Genomic DNA, 20909 nt, shown 5'->3' with positions numbered 1-20909 from the left:
TGTGCCTGTTTATCTATGTAGTTTGCATGTGACATCGAGTCTGTCTTCTGTGCGTGTACATGATCTCCTTGCGTGTCACCGTTTCCTTATCGCCGTTGCCATCGCTGTCGTTTTCAGCTGTCTTTCCAGCGTCGCATGAGCCTCTTTCGCCGCCATCGCCATCGTGGTCGCCGTCATCGTCATAGCCTCCGCCATCGCCGCATTCTACTCGCTGCCGCCGACTCCGCCTCCGTCTTGGTCTTCACCGCCGCGGCCGCTGGTATCCTTATTTACTGTCATCACGTGACAACGGACATCACTTCTGTCATCCCTCACCATCCCGGCGATGCTCTACCGCCGGTAATTATAATCGAACCTTTGTCTCGTGCTTCTCTCGATCCACAAAAAGGCATTCCAGCCATCTCCGTCATTTACGTCACCCTCCTTCTGCCTTCACCTTCACTACATGGATCGCTACCTTTGGTCCACCATCATAAGTCCACCCGCCCACTCCCACAGTTTCTACCCACCTGCAGTCACTACAGCTGCAGCTGACTACAGTCTTCTCCCTGCAAAACCTTCCCTATCTTCCACTTTTTCATTTGCATATCCTCCAGTCCTAACCTTCCCCCACACTCACCACTACCCCTGCGACAACTACACGAATTGCATCTCACCACATCACCATCTCTATGTCAGACGCCACAACACCTTGCACCAGCACCTGCTTGCCTCCAGCCACTTGGGAGGACATGCTCTGTGCGATATTCTACCCTCTCCAATTACTCAACCCCTCCTCCATCCTGTAGTCACCAAAACCTTCAGAAGCGACTCAATGGAGACACCACACCCAGATCTACCACCAGAAAACCTCAAACCAACCCTGACCCCACTGAACTCATGAACACTTCTCTCTCCCCCACACTCTCTCACCTGCTGTGCACTCCTTCCTCCTGTCGCACCATGACCCACAATTCCTATCACTAAACCAGAAAGTATGTCCCTCATATGCCTATCACACGAACTATTCCCTGAAAAGAGTCGTTCCTCCTCAAATTGAAGAAACTTCCACACAGACCTTCTGCTCAAACTCCCCCATGTTACCTTTGTTCCTCATGCCACTCTCACTCCCTTCACCACCAACCCCCCCGCTCTCCCAACCTATCCAAACAACCCCATCCTCCTCACCATCCTCCTACCCTAACTGTCATGATCACGAAGCTTGGCCTGAGATCACAGCAGAAGAGATGGTTACAGAACTCAATTTCACAGCCTGTTGCATCTATAATGACTTTGGTCTCACCTGCCTCATGTGAGTATTCACAGAACATATTCCCACCATTCATTGCTTCCTCATGGAGGGGGCGCTCATCTACATCGGTTGTCACAAGGTCGAATCCTCCAAATCTCGCCCTCCCCTCCCCCCCCCCCCCCTCCCACACACAAAATCCTACAGATACCAAATATGCCTTCTATATAACGATCTCCTTACCGCTGATTATAAGAAATCCTCCCACCTGCCCTAACTGCAAGCAATGTCACTTACTTAAGCAATGTCCCAACCTAGGTCCTACATACCCCACTTGCAATAGATGCAATGACGCTAATCCTACCAACTCCATCAAGTGCAAGGTCAAACCCCTACCCATTAAACCTGAATTAACTGTGCCTGCCCACCCTATAGACCACATGATCCATCCCAACAATTCCCTCTGCCAACCCCCAACTGCTGAAAACATCATCTGTTTCCTTACCATCGCTCTCGAAAATGTCTTCCCCTTTCAATAAGCCCACACTACTTCAGCAGATCTACCTTTCTGTCTGCTCAGCATTTCACCTGAACTCCCACGCCACATACTCGTGAAACTAGTTACACTTTTTTCCCACTTGTCTCGATACCCTTGTGTGGTGTCACCGCCAGACACCACACTTGCTAGGTGGTAGCCTTTAAATAGGCCGCGGTCCGGTAGTATACGTCGGACCCTCTTGTCGCCACTATCAATTGATTGCAGACCGAGCGCCGCCACACGGAAGGTCTAGAGAGACTTCCTAGCACTCGCCCCAGTTGTACAGCTGACTTTGCTAGCGATGGTTCACTGACTTCTACGCTCTCATTTGCCGAGACGATAGTTAGCATAGCCTTCAGCTACGTTATTTGCTACGACCTAGCAAGGCGCCAGTATCCGTACTATTGATATTGTGAATCATGTACCATAAAGAGCGACGTTCTCCATTAATGGATTAAAGTTAAGTATTCCACCAGCTACGTCCGTTTTTCAAATTCTAATTCACTTGTCATGTTCCAGACCTCACGCCAGCCTGCGTGAGCTGAGACGCGTGCATTTCGGCCTCCTTTAACCATACGGTTAGCTCTCCTGCCAACCACAACACCTTGCACAAAACTCTCCATCCTAACCCTGCAATCTGCTTCCTAACGTGTCATCAAAGCATGACATCACTGCAGCTTTCCTATACAGTAACATCCGCTCTGTACCCACCAACAAGTCCTTTTTTATGCGAACCGTGCCCCAATACAACATCGATACCTCCACCCTCAATGAAATGTTCCTCAAACCACACCATACCATCTGTACCTCTCCCTATGTCCTCCGCCATATTGATAGTCCACTCCACCTGGCCAGAGGTGGAGTAGCAGTTGACCATTGCTGGAACATCCCTGCTCAGCTACAGTCCTTACTCAACAGTCCCACCATATACCTTACCTCAGTGTCTTCTTCAAAATCCTCATTCATACCTGTGCTGCCATCTACATCTGACCTAACAAACCCACCCTATGATTTTGTCACCCACATCAACCATACCTTTTCCAGCTATATTATTGCTGTGGACCTCAACATGAACGCCAGTGGTGGTGTCATTTACCAAATACCTCCAAGGCAATGTTGTCTGCATCTGAAAAACATTCCTGACCTGGAAATAACACCACCCTCAATGTCTCCTAACTTACTTGCACGCCTCACTGTAAAAGCCATTGATCCAATTGAAAGTGACCACCTACCTGTCCTCCTCACCATATCCTGCACACTACCCTGTCCCCATGCAGCCCATCCCAATCTCTGTCCAAAATTTATCCACGGCTATGCTTGTGCCAACTGGAGTGCCTTCCAGATTGGAAGTCAACCCCTAACCTTCTAGCAACCTGATGATATCCCCAAAACTACAGCCTTCCGGCAACACACCTCAGACGTTATCTATGTATAGATCCCTACTGTGGCCATGTACTCACATGCCCTACTCTCCCATGACAACCTGTACTCATTTTCACTGAATCCTATCGCTTATATCGCTCCTTCTTCCGAACTTGTGACCAAAATACACTCACACACCATAACGCATACAGCGACACATTTGAAATTTACTCACTGCCAAAAAACGGTGGGACTGGCACTATACATGCACCAGACTCGATGCTACACTCACAGTTAACTCTTCCAAGGACTGGAAAGCATTCCACTGATGTACTGGCACCTATCCCATCACTCACTATCCGATCCTTTTCACCAACCTTCCCTTACCTGACGACCTGAGCAAAGCCAGTCACTTTGCATCTTATCTCTGCGACATATTCTCCATCCTTGACGACCCTCACTTTGACTATTCTCAATTCCCTAATATCCATGAATGCGCAAATACCACAGTCCCACTCCTGGCCTCCAGCTTCTGGAACTTGAACAACATACCAGAAACAGTATTAAACACCGCAATCACAGCATAGGACATAAAACAAATACTTCACCGACAATGCAACAAATCTTATGTTCTTGACCATATTACCTGTCACCACCCCAAAGATGCCCTATCTCCTTTGTTATTTTCTTGTGACCCTGTATACCACTATCCTTTCCACAGGCTACTATCCTGACCTGTGTAAAACCTTCAAAGTCCTACTTTTCCTCAAAGCAAACGAACCCCCACTGTTACTTCTTTGTACCACCCCATCTGCCTCACCTCATTGTTTAGCAAGGTCTTTGAATCTATCCTCTCCCGTCGCATCCATCATCGTCTGCACCAGCACGATCTGCTCCTGTTACCCAGTGCGGCTTCTGTCCCTCCTCTGCTGATGATCAACTCCTGAACCTCACTCATCTCCATTCCCAACAGCTCAGCAACCGTAAAACTGCCGTATTTGTCTCCCTTGACCTAGAGAAAGTATAAAACTGCATAAGACATTCTTGTCTCTTTTTCAGTCTCCAGACTTACGCACTTCTAATCAACTATTTCCACCTAATTGAATCCTTCCTCTCCCATCGCCCATCCTACGTCACTGTTAATGACAAAAGGTCCCGTAACCTCCACTCCACTGTAGGTGAGCTCCAAGGTTCCATTATCTCCCCGTTCCTTTATCTCTTATACACTGATGATATCCCCAAACCATCTACTCCCATCCACCTCCTTCACTATGCTGATGACACCTCTTTCCTTGCCCTCTGTTCTACACTCCAGAAATCTCAATGATCCCTCTAAATCAACCTCAATCAGTTTACCTCCTGGTGCAACCAGTGTCTCCTAAAGATTAACCCCTCCAATACCCAGACAATAATTATAAGATGCACTACACGCATATTCCGTCTCCATGACTTCTACCTCCCCATTTACAATGTCCCATGCAGCTAACACACTAAAATTCCTTGGACTGACCTTCGACTGGCAACTAACATGGAAAGCTTACCTACTAACCATCCAACAGAAAGCCCACAATAGACTAAAATTACTAACTGGCTGAACAGGGGGCTATTCCCTCCACACATGCAAATCCCTGATCCATCCCATCTTTTGCCATCCATATGTTGCTTGGATATCCACCGCTCCTAAGTTCTGTAAGTCCCTCCAGATCCTTGAATGCCTTGTTCCCCGCCTCGCTTTCCACATCCACTTACCTTCCCCTACAAGGATCCCGTACCAATTTGTCAAATTCCCACCTCTGTTCATTCATACTGATCGCCTCCGAATAATCTACACCATCCATGAACTCGACTCCAACAATCCTATTGTGCCTCTTCTCCTTTCCAATCCGAGTGTGCTGCCATGCCTAGACCTACATATTCCACCAACCCTTCACCTACACATCCTCGAAGTCCTCTCTGGAAAAAATTTTAACCGCCCCTCTCTCCTGGACTGTGAACTCTACGCCACGCATACCCGACCTAGCAACACTTACTCCACCCTAACCTATCAACCCCACCAAAGGTTCCTCTCCTCCCACACCTCCTCCTTTTCCCCTTCCCTATCGCTCCCACCCTATTTTCCTTTCCTTCCTATATATCGCAATAACAGTTACCCATGTCACCTTGTCCCTCACAGTCACCCCTCTCTCGTCATCATCTCTTACCAGTCCTTAGTCCTCAGTCCTCATAACCACCACTCTCCTATCTCTTTCCATACCGATCCTTCCTTTAATCTACAATTTTCCATCGCAGGGCAGATCCTTTTCCAATGTTGGTGAAAGTGCACGGTGTTCCGTTTTTAGGTTGACTGGTTGGTTAATTGGTTGGTTGGTTGATTTGGGGAAGGAAATCAAACAGCGAGATCATCGGTCCACTCGGATTAGGGAAGGATGGGGAATGAAGTCGGCCATGCCCTTTTAAAGGAACCATCCCGTCATCGGACTGAAGCGATTAAGGGAGATCACGGAAAACCTAAATCAGGATGGCCGGACGCAGGTTTGAACCGTCGTCCTCTCGAGTGCGAGTCCAGTGCGCTAGCGACTGTGCCACCTCGCTCGGTCCCATTTTTAATGGTCATTGTATCTTCTGTCGTGTAGCACGTTTTTCAAGCGCTTTTTTAGTGTTTCTCAAGTAGTTTTAACTGTGCTGTCTGTCCACATTTTTGTCACTGTTTTTAAACAGTTCGTTAAGACAGCATTATATTATTTATGCATCTCCCATTCATATCACCTTTTTAAATAATCTATATTCTTAGTAAAAATGTCTCCTTGTATTTTAGTTTTAGCGTCTAAGGTTGAGACTAATGACTACTGGCTGAAGAGCGGGCTATTTGTACGGCTGCCAGCCCACCCTCGTAACCCCACCTCCCCGCACCCCTCCTACATGGGGCTTGGGGGAGCGGATGAAATTGCAATAAAGAAAAAAAATACTGTAAAACATCAAAGCAAAGCAGGCACTGGGTGCAAAGTCTGGCTGCCCATTGATTACGTTTGCTGGCTCTTGTTTTCTGGCTTCGTAAATTTCAGACTCTTCCAGTAAATCGAGAGTATGGCGTTTTGCGCTCTGTGGAGAATACGCATACTTTTCTACTGTTCTCTATGGTATGGTCAGTAAAATGCAATCCAAAGACCGTAAATGCTGTTTAAAACGTACATTAAAAGAGCTGCCGGTTTGGCCGATCCAATCCTTATCGCAGTTATTACATGCGCTCTTGTGTACACCACAGCCATTAAATGTCGTGTGCACTTCTCAACTTACGTTTTACGCGAACTTTTAAAGTGTTGTTAACTTGAAAACCACATCTAACTTTAGATTTTCTGAAACATGTATCTATTTGCTGGGACATATGCCGTGAAACTGCATTGAGATGGTCTTCATTCTTCCTTTATTATTGCTGTTCTCTGGCTGAGTGTGCATTTGCCTACTATTTGCTTTTTATTTCTTTAGTCTATTGTACGGGCGCATAACACCATTTACAGAAAAACCATTGTCTATTGCACTCAGCTTTAAAATACTGGGTCCTTTGCGTATTCCATAGACGGACAAAGGTAAACGAAAGAACCGGTGAATCATGGAGGTGAAGAAGGCTTTTTTTATATCGTTGGAGATAGCCTGTCTCATTCTTTCACACCACGAAGCACCACAAAGACCTAAAGAACTCAATCCGAAACATTGACGCAAATTTTTGGTGATCAAGAACAGTAACCCATCACATATTTCTTTGTGCCTTGCCAATGAAACTGGAGTATACGATCAGAGCGCCCCCTATACCTGGACCATGTTGACGACATGTGACACGACACTGAAACTATCACAATCGAATAGGTATACAGAGAATAGAAAAAATGCTCGTGGGCCCTCTACTGATGTAGTTTGTCTCGCTCTGTTATAAGCTTGGCGCTGAAACACACAAGGTAGTTTGTGTTACGTAATCATTACTGTGAGGCTTTACTGCTGTGCCATGTGACTCTGTAACAAGCCGGATGTTGGCACTAGGTCGGATTAAAGGAAAATATCGAAACAATTCAGACCCGGACTACTAGATTTGGTACCGGTAGATTCGAACAACACGCAAGTATGACGAAGTTGCCTCGGGAACTGAAATGTGAATCCCTGGAGGGGAGGCGACGTGCTTTTCGAGGAACACTATTGAGAAAATTTAGAGAACTTGGATTTAAATCTGACTGCAGAATGAGTCTACTGCCGTCAACGTATTTTTCGTGTAATGATCGAGAAGATAAGACAGAAGAAGTAAGGGCTCCTACGGAGTCATATACACAGCCATTTTTCCCTCGCTCTATTTGCGAGAGGAACAGGAAAGGAAATGACTAATAGTGGTACAGGATGCCCTTCGCCACGCACCGTACGGTGGATTGCGGAGTATCTGTAGGGGTAGACGTATTCTCCAATATATTTTCACTCCTTATCTCGTTTTTTTTTTTTACAGTAATGACTTGCATTCTGTTTTGCTGTCCTTTTTTTAGTTCTGCTGGTGAACGCGGTCAACATTATTACTAATTTTTTTCCATCAAGACTATTTCAGTAAAAACATTTGTGAGTTTTAAATGACATATGCCACAAACAGTGCATGCAGTATGTAGTAAATAGTAAAACGAACCACTTTTACTTTCATAATTGCTCGTTACGAAGCACGGATATAATGCCGGCCGGCACTACGGGATGAAGTTCCTGCCTCTGCCTTCTGTTTTCCCCACAGCATTGTATTTGCTAGGCGACTGTGCCGATCTTGCTTCCTCCATTCCCTGCAAGCAATCGACAAAAGTCTAGCAAATTGTACAGCAAGCTTCAAAGTGCTTGAGTATCTTTTCTGTAGCTCCATTGCTGTCCACCATGATTGCGTTGTTCCGGAAGTGGAAACATAGGTGACACAAGGAAGAGATACTACGGTGGCTATGAATATCCCTAGGTGCTAGTCCTTTTCACTCTGATTTTTCTTTCTAGACAATGCTGACTTACGTTGTATTCTCTAAATATTTGGCGTATTGGGTGATGGAAAATATATAAGAAAATCATTCACTAAAAATTTAATGGAAAAGCATCTAATAAAATCGTGTGGGTCAGAGTTTATTTTAGTTTATTTGTTCTCTAACTTAGTAACATATCTGATATTACGAGGAACAGTAACAGATATTTACTAGGAATGCTAGAAGAATGTTACACCATTTACGTCTCATGTTCTACATCATAAAAATCTATTAATCACAAAGATATGGTGCAGACTACTTCACTTTTTGTGAAATAGTTTGAAACAATCATTTCCCTCTAAAAGATAAAAGTACTGGTTTCACTTTATGCACCTCCTGCAGTGCTCATGTTGACACACCTGTAACATAATGTCTTCTGCTGTGGGGCTGCAGATCGTACCAGCGTATCGCTGGACTAGCCTGATTTTGAATGAAATTTGTACTTACTTTTTGGCTCAACGTCAACACTGATGAAAACACTTTCTGGTCTTTTGTCTGGCGATTTCTGTGGCACAGTGGGAAATCTCTGCGCTTCAGGAACTTCTTCGGCGAAAAGATCATCATGTAATGCTTTGCCTACTTGAGGATTATTTGACGAAGAAGGCAAAAATGTATGTGACAAAACGTCTTTCAAATCAGAATCTTCTAAGAGAGAACTAATATGTAATCTGTTAAATCTACATACAACCATGTTAATGAGTATCAAAGCCTTCCGGCCGTGGTAGCTGAGTGTGCACCGCGACAGAATGTCATACCTCACGGCCCGGGTTGAATGCCCGGCTGGGTCGGAGATTTTCTCCGCTCAGGGACTAGGTGTTGTGTTGTCCTTATCATTATCATTTCATCCCCATCGACACGCAAGTCGCCGACATGGCGTCAACTTGAAAGGCTTGCGCCAGGCGAACGGTCTACCTGACGGGAGGCTCTAGCCACACGGCATTTCCATTACCCATAAAAACTACACAAAAAGCAGCGATATAGAGAGAGAGCACACAACTTTGCCCACCAGCACAATCGTGCTAGTACATACCTCACGAAAAACTGCTAAGCTTAGACGTGAGATTACTGATAATTGTCGACTGTATAACATTATTTGTTACTTTCGAAACAACAATTCCCCGCAGATCTACATCTATCCACCACAAGCCATCTCACGGTGTGTGGCGGAAGTTACTTTGTGTACCAGTCTGCCTTCCACTTTTCCTGCTCCAGTCACGTACGGTTTGCCGGAAGATTTGCAGGTAAACCTCCACGTGCGCTCGAATCTCTCCGATATAAGCGTCATGGTCTTTTCGCGATATGTAAGTAGGTGCAAGAGACCATAACGTGATGCTGAACGGCTCTCTTGCAGAATCTACCACTGGAGTTAGTTCGCTAGTTACGTGTTCCATTGATCACTCTCACGGTGACCGTTATACTGCGGAACGAGTCAAATTGGCTCAGCATCTTCGAGACGCGTTCGCGCTTACTAAATGAACCGGTAACGAAACGGCGTGCTCTTCTATCTCGTATGGATTCCAGAATGACGAGAAATATGCAAGTATTGGTTGAACGAATATTTTGTAAGTTACTTCGTCTGTAGATCGACAACGTGTCCTGAGGATTTTTCCAACGAATCTCTGTCTGGCATCTACATTCCCCGCAATTAATTTGATGTGGCCGGCCGGTGTGTCCGAGCGGTTCTAGGCGCTTCAGTCTGGAATCGCGCGACCGCTACGGTAGCAGGTTCAAATCATGCCTTGCGCATGGATGTGTGTGATGTCCTTAGGTTAGTTAGGTTTAAGTAGTTCTAAGTTCTAGGGGACTGATGACCTCAGATGTTAAGTCCCATAGTGCTCAGAGCTATTTGAACCAATTTGATGTGGCCGTTCCGTTTTAAATTTTCCGTACGCCTACTTCTAGATATTTTATGTAACTGTGACCAGTGTTTGTCCTTTAATTGCGTTATTACACAATTAACGGTCTCTCTCTCTCTCTCTCTCTCTCTCTCTCTCTCTCTCTCTCTCTCTCTCTCTACGTATTCGCAGTGCGTTACATCTGTTTATGCAGAGGGTCAATTTCCACTCTGTTAACCAAGCGTCGATCATCTACAGATCTTCCTGCATTTCGTTATCGTTTTCTAGCATTGTGATTTCTCTATATACACCAGCATCATTCTATAAAAGCCTCGTTGAACTTCTGTCGTTATCTACTGAGTTATTTACATGTATTTTGAAAAGTAATTGTGCTATAAGAGTTGCTTGGGGCACACCCAAAGTTACAAGGGCCGGTCAAATGAAAATTAGAGAGATGGGAAATGTAATTGGTCTGTTTATTATTTCAAAAGTAATCGCCATACCTGTTAATAATTTATCCTATTGCTGTACAAGACTGCCAGTGCCTTCCTGGAAAAATGTCTGAGGTTGCCTACGAAACCATGATTATACCCAGGTGTGCACCTCTTCGTCCGAAGCAAATTGACGGCCACGACTATCTTCCTTCTATCTATCTATATCCGAATCCCGCTCCAGCTGCTGCCGGGTCTGGGTGCTGAGGAGTCCTCTCCATTTGGCTCGGTCTTCCCACCACTTTTCTTCCTCCACTTGCTGCCAGGTCACACCTCTCCTTTCAACAGATATTCTCACTCCCATTTTCCATCGTTTTATTGGGCGCCCTCGAGGTCTTTTCCCATCCATCTTTAGTTCTTCCATAATTTTGGGGAGTCTCTACCCATGCATCCTCTTAGCATGCCAATACCATATTAATCTCTTTCTTTCAATTTCTTCTCTCATACTTTCTTGTTTGAGGTCCTTTATAATCTCTACATTCCTTACTCTGTCCATCCTTGTTTTTCCCTTAACTGCTCTGAGAAATTTCATTTCCCCTGCTTGCAGTCTGCTCCAGTCCCTTTCTGTCATTGTCCATGTTTCTCCAACATAGGTGACAATAGGGATGTAATACTTCTTATACATAAGGAGTTTTGCTCTTTCTGAAACCTCATTATTCCAAATCAGATGTTTTATTGTTTGGTAGAAATTGCCTCCGTTCTGTAACCTCCTATTAATTTCGTTAGTTATTCTTCCATCCCTAGGTATTTCACTCCCTAAATAAGTGAAACTTTCTACCACTTTGAGGGGTTCTCCATTCAAGGTAATATTTCCATTGATTCCTTTCTCTCTTCCAAATACCTTCACTCTTATCTTTATTTATTTTTAATCCATACCTTTTCATTATTTCCATCCACGCATCAACCTGTAACTGTACATCTACCTCTTTATCACCCCATATTACCATATCATCTGCAAAAATCATCTTTTTGTCTTTTTCGTTTACTATATCTTTAACTGCCCTATTCATTCCCTCCATCACAACATTAAAAAGCACAGGGGATAGAATACTTCCTTGCTTAAGTCCTTGTCTTATTTCGAAGTATTCAGAGTTCCCCAATGGTGTTCTAATTCTACAATTGCGGCCTCTGTGCATTGTCTTTATAACATTAATGTATCCATCTTCTATATCTATCTTCTTCAGTTCTTCCCAGAGTCTTTCCCTGTCAACTGAGTCATATGCCTTTTCTATGTCTATAAAAACCATTATCACCCTTTTGTTATACTCCCAACTTTTTTCCATCAGTTGGGAGTATAACAAAAGTATCTTCCTTCAGGGCTCCAAAAATGTGGAAATCGTATGGGGAGAGATCGGGACTGTATGGAGGATGTGTAAGGACTTCTCAACGAAACTTCGGCAGCGTAGTCGAAAAAATCTTGGCAACACGTGGACGGGCACTGTCCTACGACGGAATGATGCCGTCCGTCAACTTTTATGTGCGTTTCGACTTCGCACGCTTCAGATTTCGCAAACTATCCAGATACCGCCACGGACGAAGAGATGCACACCTGGATACAATCATGTTTCTATAGGAAACCGCAAACATTTTTCCATGAAGGCATTGGAACAGCCTGCCTCACAGTGGGGTTAACGTATGAACAATTATGCCGTTTGCTTTTCAGATCACAAACACTTTACTTACTTTTTTCGATCAGATTCGTTATCATTTGAGTGCCTCTTATACTTTTACGTCTGAAGACTTCTCTTCGTTCAGAATGACTTGCTGTGTTCTGTTTGTTAGAAACTCTTCAATGCACTCACACAATTGGTCTGATACTAGGTGCGCTTGAAATTTGTTCATCAGGCGACAGCGACGAACAGTATCGAACGTCTTCCGGAAGTCAAGAAGGATGGCATTTAGCTCGGCGCTTGCATCTGCTGCTTTCTGGCTCTCGTGGACGAACGGAGCGAGCTGGGTTGCATGTTGTTTCCGGAATACATGTTGATTCCTACAGAGGAGATTTGTGGTAATACGTAAGAACAAAAGATGTTCCAGAATTCGATGGCAGGCCGCCATCAGCCTTTCGTGCGTTTGTTCGACTAGCCTTTTTGACAACGGGAATTACCTGTCCTTTTTTCCAATCAGTTGGAGCCCTTCGCTCCGCAAGAGACCTACGGTACACTGCTGCTAGAAAAGGAGAAAGTTCTTTCGGATACTCTGTGCAGAATCGAATTAGTGTCTTATCAGGTTCAGTGGCCTTTCCTCTGTTGACCCATTTCGGTTTCTTTTCTGCCCCTTTGGGGCTTCGTCGTTCGTGTGGCGATTTAAAGGAGGAACTATAATGCAGTCTTCCCCCGTGAAACACTTTGGAAAGTAGTTCAGCCTTTTCATTTACATCTACATTTATACTCTGCATGCCACCCAACGGTGTCCGGCGGAGGGCACTTTACGTACCACTGTCATTACCTCCCTTTCCTGTTCCAGTCGCGTATGGTTCGCGGGAAGAACGACTGCCGGAAAGCCTCCGTGCGCGCCCGAATCTCTCTAATTTTACATTCGTGATCTCCTCGGGAGGTATAAGTAGGGGGAAGCAATATACTCGATACCCCATCCAGAAACGCACCCTCTCGAAACCTGGACAGCAAGCTACACCGCGATGCAGAGCGCCTCTCTTGCAGTGTCTGTCACTTGAGTTTGCTAAACATCTCCGTAACGCTATCACGCTTACCAAATAACCCTGTGACGAAATGCACCGCTCTTCTTTCGATCTTCTCTATCTCCTCTGTGAACTCGACCTGGTACGGATCCCACACTAATGAGCAATACTCAAATATATGTCGAACGAATGTTTTGTAAGCCACCTGCTTTGTTGATGGACTACATTTTCTAAGGACTCTCCCAATGAATCTCAACCTGGCACCCACCTTACCAACAATTAATTTTATATGATCATTCCACTTCAAATTGTTCCGTCATCATCGCTGACACAGCTCAGTTTAATTTAATTACGAGCTTCTAACCTGATAACGGCGTGGATACTTTCGCCTTTACGAAACTCGATTACAGATTCTGTGATCTACTGGCGCTGAGTGGTAGTAAACAAGAGAAGCAAATAGCGCTGAACGAGCGCAGTCGTTGTAGGTCAGTTGCAAGCAACTGTGAGTCATCCTGGACGAAAGAAAGTAAAATCCGAATACGCATAATTGTTTTGGTTAGGATGAAACGGGGTACAAGACATTTCCGAGAAAAGAAAATGTTGCCAGGTGTCAGGAAAGTCAAAGAGATGCAGCAGCTGCACGGCTCCTTCACAGCCGCACTGGCGGGTGTAACCAGCTCAGTCCCAGAGCTGCTCCTGCAGGAGAGAGGAATACCTCCAGGAAGCGATGCAGCCTGAGGGCCATGTGGTGGTGGTGGTCGCGGCGACCCTCGGAGTCGGGGAAGCGCCTGCGAGCCTCGGCCAGCAGCTGCAGCATCCGCGACAGCCGGGCGCCTTCCAGCGGGAAAGACACCACCTGCACAGCCGAGGGCGCCCACTCAGCGCGTCGCGGGCCAACACCTTAACGCGTTAGCATGCGTTTACATCAGCAGTGTGACATTTCTCGATGGAACGTCAAGTCTGATGAACACTTAAACGCAGGGCTGTATTTGGGATTAGTAAAAACCGGAGAAACAGAGTTAGAGTTTAACCTCCCATCGACACCGAGGTCATTAGAGACGAAGCACAAACTCGGAGATCAGGGAAGGATGGAGAAGGATATTGGCCGTAACCTCTTTGCGAGGGAACCATCCCAGAATTTGCCGAAGCGATTTAGTGAAGTCATGGCAAATCTGAATTTAGATGGCCAGTTGGTGATTTGAACCGTCGTACTGCTTTAGGCGAGTTAAATGTCCACTGTGCCACCTCGGTCGGTTTTAGGAACTATAGGCAGGTAGGCTGAACTTGTCGTGCGGGCCTAGTAGGAGAGCGTTTGTGATAATTGACCCGTAAAAACAGCATTTCACAGAAGGCTTCGAGTTAAAAGCCTATAACGCAACATTTGATGTGTATTATTAAATTACATAAAACACGATGAGATTGCATAAATATAAGATGACGTAAAAGAAATTATTCAGATAATTAAGAGAGACCCAAAATTTAACTGTGGTGGAGGGCTGAAATTCGATTTTGGGAAAAGGAAGAAAAGGAGAAACAGTAAGTGAATATGGACCGAGGGAAAGAAATCAAAGAGGAAGTTTCCAAGTATAATTTTGTACAGAGCAGAGTTTAATCATTGCTAACGCTTGGTTTAAGAATCCTGAAAGGAGGTATACTTGGAGGAGAACTGGAGACACATCAAGGTTTCTTATTGATTGTGTAGTGGTAAGATAGTATTTAGGAATCAGATTTTAAATTTTAAGACATTTCCCGGGACAGATGTGGACTCTGAACACTATGTATTGGTTATGAACTGTAAATTAAAACTGACGAAATTGCAAAAAGTTAGCAAATTATGGAGATGGGACTTGGATAAGTTGAAAGAACCAGAGATGGTTGCGAGTTTCAGAGGAAGCATTAGGCAGCGATTGACAGGAGCAGAGGAAAGGAATACAGTAGAACACGAGTGGGTAGTTTTAAGAGATGAAATAGTGAAGGCAGTAGAGGATCAAATAAGTAAAAAGACAAGGCCTAGTAGAAATCCTTATAACACAGGAGGTATTCAATTTAAATAATGAAAGGACAGCCGCGCAAAGAGCCCTCGCGGTTTGAGGCGCCCTGTCACGGACTGCGCGGTCCCTCCCGCCGGAGGTTCGAGTCCTCCCTCGAACATGAGTGTGAGTTGTTCTTAGCATAAGTTAGTATAAGTAGTGTGTAAGTCTAGGAACCGATGACCTCAGCAGTTTGGTCCCTTAGGAATTCACACACATTTGAACATGAAAGGGGAAAATATAAAAATGCAGTAAATGAGGCAGGTGGAAGGGAATTCAAGGGTCTATAGAATGGTACTGACAGGAAGTGCAAAACGACAAGGCAGCATTATAGGAGTGAATGAGGACGTAGACGAAGGGACGTTTGACACTGCGAGAAGAATTTGACAGAGCACCGATAGGCCCCAGGAGTGGAAGATACAACTACTGATAGCTTTGGGAGAGCCAACCATGACGAAACTTTTCCATCTGGTGTGCAAGATGTAGGAGACAGGCGAAACATCCTCAGACTATAAGAAGAATATAAAAATTCCAATTCCAAAGAAAGCAAGTGCTGACAGGCGTGAATATTACTGAACTTTCAGTTTAATAAGTTATAGTTGCAAAATGACAATACTAATTCTTTACAGAAAGCAAAAACTGATAGAAGCAGACTTTGGAGAAGAGCGGTTCGAATTCTGGAGAAATGTAGAAACAGGCGACACAATATGGCCGGACTACTTCTCTATAATGGTTAAGGAAAGGTAAACGTACGTTTATAGCATTTGAGCCTCAGAGAAAGCTTTTGGCAACGTTGACTGTAATACTCTGTTCGAAATTCTAAAATCAGCAGGGGTAAAATATAGGCAGTGAAAGGCTATTTACAACTTGTACAGAAACCAGACGACAGTTATAAGAATCGAAGAACATGAAAGGGAACTAGTAGCTGAGAAGGGAGCGAGACATGGTTGTAAAAAAAAAAAAAATGTGGTTCAAATGGCTCTGAGCAATATGGGACTTTACATCGGAGGTCATCAGTCCCCTAGAACTTAGAACTACTTAAACCTAACTAAACTAAGGACATCACACGCATCCAAGCCCGAGGCAGTGTTCGAACCTGCGACCGTGGCGGTCGCGCGGTTCCAGACTGTAGCGCCTAGAACCGCTCGGCCACCTCGGCCGGCACATGGTTGTAGCCATCGCCGATGTTATTCAGACTGTATATTAAACACGCAGTAAAGGAAACCAAAGAAAAACTTGGAGTAGGAATTAAAGGCCAGGTAACAGGTATAAAAACTTTGATGTTTGCCGATGATATTGTAATTCAGTCAAAAGCAGCAAAGGACGTGGGGGAGCAATTGAACGGAATGGATACTGTCTTGAAATGAGGATATAAAATGAATATTAACAAGAGCAAAACAATTATAATGGAATGTTCTCTAATTCAATTAGGTGATGCTGAGGGAATTAGATTAGGAAACGAGGCACTTCAAGTAATAGATAAGTTTTGCTATTTGGACACCATAATAACTGATGACGGCCGAAATAGACAGGATATAAAACGTAGAGTAGTAATGGGAAGGAAAGCGTTTCTGAAGAAGAGATATTTGTTGACATCAAATATAGATTTAACTTTGTTTTACGAGGGTCGGAGCTTTAGTAGTGGCAACTATTTATTTACAGCTTGCACAAAATAGACAAGTGTTTCAAAGTTTTACTGACCTCCAAAGTAGTCACCAGCATTGTGTAAAACGCGTTGCCAGCGATGTGGAAGTCGCAGGATACTCTTAGCAGTGCCAGTTGCGTTAACAGTTCGAGCGACGCGGTCTATTACCCGACGAATTTTTAGCCGTGAAGTGTTTCCTTCAGTTTAGAAATCGAGTTGAACCCACGAGGGCTTAAGTCAGGGGACTGCAGTAGATAGTGTAGCACTTAGCAGCCCCATCAGTCAAACAAATCAGTGACAGCTTGCACTGTATGTGCTTGAGCATTGTCCTGCAAAATGATGGTCAGGTCCTGCAGAATGTGTCATCACTTCTTTCTCTGCTGTTCATTTTTGGAACACAAAATAATTGATATATTCCATGGTGGGAAATTATTTGACACTGCAGTTTCGCGTCATTGGACAGAAGTAAATATTATTTTTCCTGATCGGTTTTCGCTGCAGTGCTGGCGCAGACAGGGGAGTCGAATGCAGAAACGCATGATCGTGAACACTCTGGAATTGGTCGTCTTAGAGGCGGATTCACGTATCGGTTCGTGAGGTGACTGTCATTCTGGCGTACTGCGATGGGACAACGTCCCGCTGACTTAGCGCGGTCCGCAGATTCCTGCTTGGTGCAGATCTGGTGCTGACCCATTCTTCACCTCCATTGAGATGACAAGAGATTGGTGAGCATATTGTGCAACTCCGCTTCGTTATGGGGGACTTTACAACTTTATAAGAGTACATCGACGCCACAGTGCCATTAGATTGCAGTTAAGAAGATAGGTTCTCTTCACTTTAGTTCGGACAACCAACCACTGCATAATAATATTCAGATTCGTGGGGTTTATTTACAACATTGGAGGAATGTGCAGCTTGAATAGCGTATTTCCATGGTGTTAAGTGATCAACATTGGGTTATAAGGGGTATTCCGGAATCTAGGTAGTCTATGACTCTGGTAACGATTTCTAAGTTTACACATGCGGGATATTGCGTGATGTCTGGTTTGGGTGATTTACGTTTATCATTTTTTTATCAGAAGTATTAAGTCTTTCACTCATTTCGTGACATTTGTCTGCAGATATGTGAGTGAAAAGGAAAGAGAAATCATATATATGAAAACAGGCAGAATACGGCGTTACGGTCGGCAGCCCCCATGTAAGACAGGAAGTGTCTGACACAGTTGTTAGATCGGTTACCACTGCTACAAGGCAGGTTATCCAGATTTAAATGAGTCTGAATGTAGTGTTATTGTCGGCGCACGAGCGATTGCACACTGCATCTCCGAGGTAACGATGAAGTTAGGACTTTCCTGTTCGACCATTTCACGACCGTAGTGTGAATATCAGTAATCGGGTAAAACATCAAATCTTCGAGATCGTTGCTGCCGGAAAAAGATCCTGCAACAACGGGATCGACGACGGCTGAAGAGAATCGTTCAACGTGTCAGGAGTGCAATGCTTCCACAAATTGCTGCTGATTTCAATGTTGGGCCATCAGCAAGTGTCAGCGTGCGAACGTTTCAACGAAACATCATCGATATGGGCTTTCAGAGCCAAAGGTCTACTGGTATACCCTTTATGACTGCACGACACAAAATTTTACGCCTCGCCTGGACCCATCAACACTGACACTGGACTGTTGATGATAGGATACGTGTTGCCTGATCGGAAGAGTCTCGTTTCAAATTGTATCGTGCGGATGGACATGTGCGGGTATGGAGAATACCTCATTAATCCATGGACCCTGCATCTAAGCAGAGGACTGTTCCAGCTGGTGGAGGCTATGTAATGGTGTTGGGAGTGTGCAGTTGGAGTGATATGGGACCCCTTATATGTCTAGATACGACTCTGACAGATGACACATACGTAAGCATCCTTTCTGATCACCTGCATCCATTCATGTCCATTGTGCATTCTGACGGACTTTGGCAATTACAGCAGGACAATGCGACGCCCCAAAGGTCCAGAACTGCTACAGAGTGGCTCCAGGAACACTATTCTGTATTTTAACACTTCCGCTGGCCACCAGCTTCCCTAGTCATGAAAATTATCGAGTATATCTGGCATACCTTGCAACGTGCTGTTCAGCAAAGATCTCCATTCAGTCGTACTCTTACGGATTTATGGACAGCCTTGCAGGATTCATGGTGTCATTTCCCTCTAGCACTACTTCAGACATTAGTCAAGTCCATGCCACGTCGTGTTGCGGCACTTATGCGTTCTTGCGGGTGCCCTACACTACATTAAGCAGGTGTACCAGTTTCATTACTCTGCAATTCACATTTAAGTGCTTGGCAGAGGGTTCATCGAACCACAATCATATTATCTCTCTACCATTCCACTCCCGAACAGCGCGCGGAAAAAACGAACACCTAAACCTTTCTGTTCGAGCTCTGATTTCTCTTATTTTATTTTGATGATCATTCCTACCTATGAAGGGTGGGTTCAACAAAATATTTTCGCATTCGGAAGAGAAAGTTGGTGACTAAAATTTCGTAAATAGATCTCGCCGCGACGAAATTCGTCTTTGATTTAATGACTTCCATCCCAACTTGCATATCATATCTTCCACACTCTCTCCCCTTTAACGTGATAATACAAAATGAGCTGCCCTTTTCTGCACCCTTTCGATGTCCCCCGTCAATCCCACCTGGTAAGGATCCCACACCACGCAGCAACATTCTAACAGAGGAACAACGAGTGTAGTGTAAGCTGTCTTTTTAGTGGACTTGTTGCATCTTCTAAGTGTTCTGCCAATGAAACGCAACCTTTGGCTCGCCTTCCCCACAATATTATCTGTGTGGTCTTTCCAACTGAAGTTGTTCGTAATTTTGACACCCAGGTACTTAGTTCAATTGACAGCCTTGAGAATTGTACTATTTATAGAGTAATCTAATTCCAACGTTATTTAGCGTCAACTGCCACCTGCCACACCATACAGCAATCTTTTCTAAATCGCTTTACAACTGATACTGGTCTTCGGATGACCTTACTAGACGGTAAATTTCAGCATCATCTGCGAACAACCTAAGAGAACTGCTCAGACTGTCACCCAGGTCATTTATATAGATCAGGAACCGCAGAGGTCCCAGGACGCTTCCCTGGGGAACACCCGATATCACTTCAGTTTTACTCGATGATTTGCCGTCTATTACTACGAACTGCGACCTTCCTGACAGGAAATCACGAATCCAGTCGCACAACTGAGACGATACCCCATAGGCCCGCAGCTTGATAAGAAGTCGCTTGTGAGGAACGGTGCCAAAAGCTTTCCGGAAATCTAGAAGTACGTAATCAACTTGAGATCCCTGTCGATAGCGGCCATTTCTTCGTGCGAATAAAGACCTAGCTGTGTTGCACAAGAACGATGTTTTCTGAAACCATGCTGATTACGTGTCAATAGATCATTCCCTAATGGTGATTCATAATGTTTGAAAAGAGTATATGCTCCAAAACCCTTTGTCTCTTCAGTGTGCTTTCTTGTCGATGCATTACTTGACGCTCAGAGTAAGAACACGTGCATCAGAGTATGCAGGAGCCAATGCAAAATTTTGCTTCAGAAGTTAGTGACGTGCTCCAGGTAGCAGTGCTCCAGCGGCTGACCTTTGCCGTGAGACCGATGACGGTGAGTGAGTTGTAGGCGGTGAAGGAGAGCTGCGGCAGGTCCGACGGCGTGTCCATGATGAGGCTGCCGTTGTTGGTCAGCAGCAGGAAGACGTGGGCGGCCAGCACACAGCACAGCGCCAACAGCTGCGGGAGCCGCCGGTCCTCGGACGGGGACCAGAGACCCAGAAGCCGCAGGCCCCGCTGGACGGCGCTCAGTGGCCACACTGCGTCCTTCTGGCTGCACTCCATCTGGCAGCGTCTCTGGGAACATGCGTAGCTGAGCGCAGGGAGCGGGGTGGCGTGTGGGCAGGATGGGAAGGAGGTTCACGTCAGAGACGACCGAAACTCATATATACACCCTAAGATAAAGAAACGACGCACCATGAAGGGATTTTCCAAATGGGACGGAATTTGGTAGATGTGATGTATATGTACAGACAAACAAACGATTACAGTTTCAAAAGAACTGGATG

The 20909-nt window shown here is 45.0% G+C and overlaps 1 protein-coding gene across 1 annotated transcript in view; it reads right to left on the bottom strand.

The window, feature by feature from the left end:
• Positions 1-20685, bottom strand: part of LOC126285162 (odorant receptor 59a-like) — a 103207-nt gene extending 82522 nt beyond the window's left edge. Inside the window, exons 1-2 of the mRNA XM_049984473.1 lie at positions 20434-20685; positions 13829-13969 (exon numbers count right to left, since the gene is read on the bottom strand). Coding sequence (XP_049840430.1) covers positions 13829-13969; positions 20434-20685 — 393 coding nt within the window. The remainder of the gene's footprint in view (positions 1-13828; positions 13970-20433) is intronic.
• Positions 20686-20909: the final 224 nt, after the last annotated feature.

This window comes from Schistocerca gregaria, chromosome 8 (assembly GCF_023897955.1).
Source record: "Schistocerca gregaria isolate iqSchGreg1 chromosome 8, iqSchGreg1.2, whole genome shotgun sequence".
NCBI classification, from domain to species: Eukaryota; Metazoa; Arthropoda; class Insecta; order Orthoptera; family Acrididae; genus Schistocerca; species Schistocerca gregaria.
Note: the sequence above shows the minus strand (reverse complement) of the source record. Positions and strands in the feature narration are given on the sequence as shown.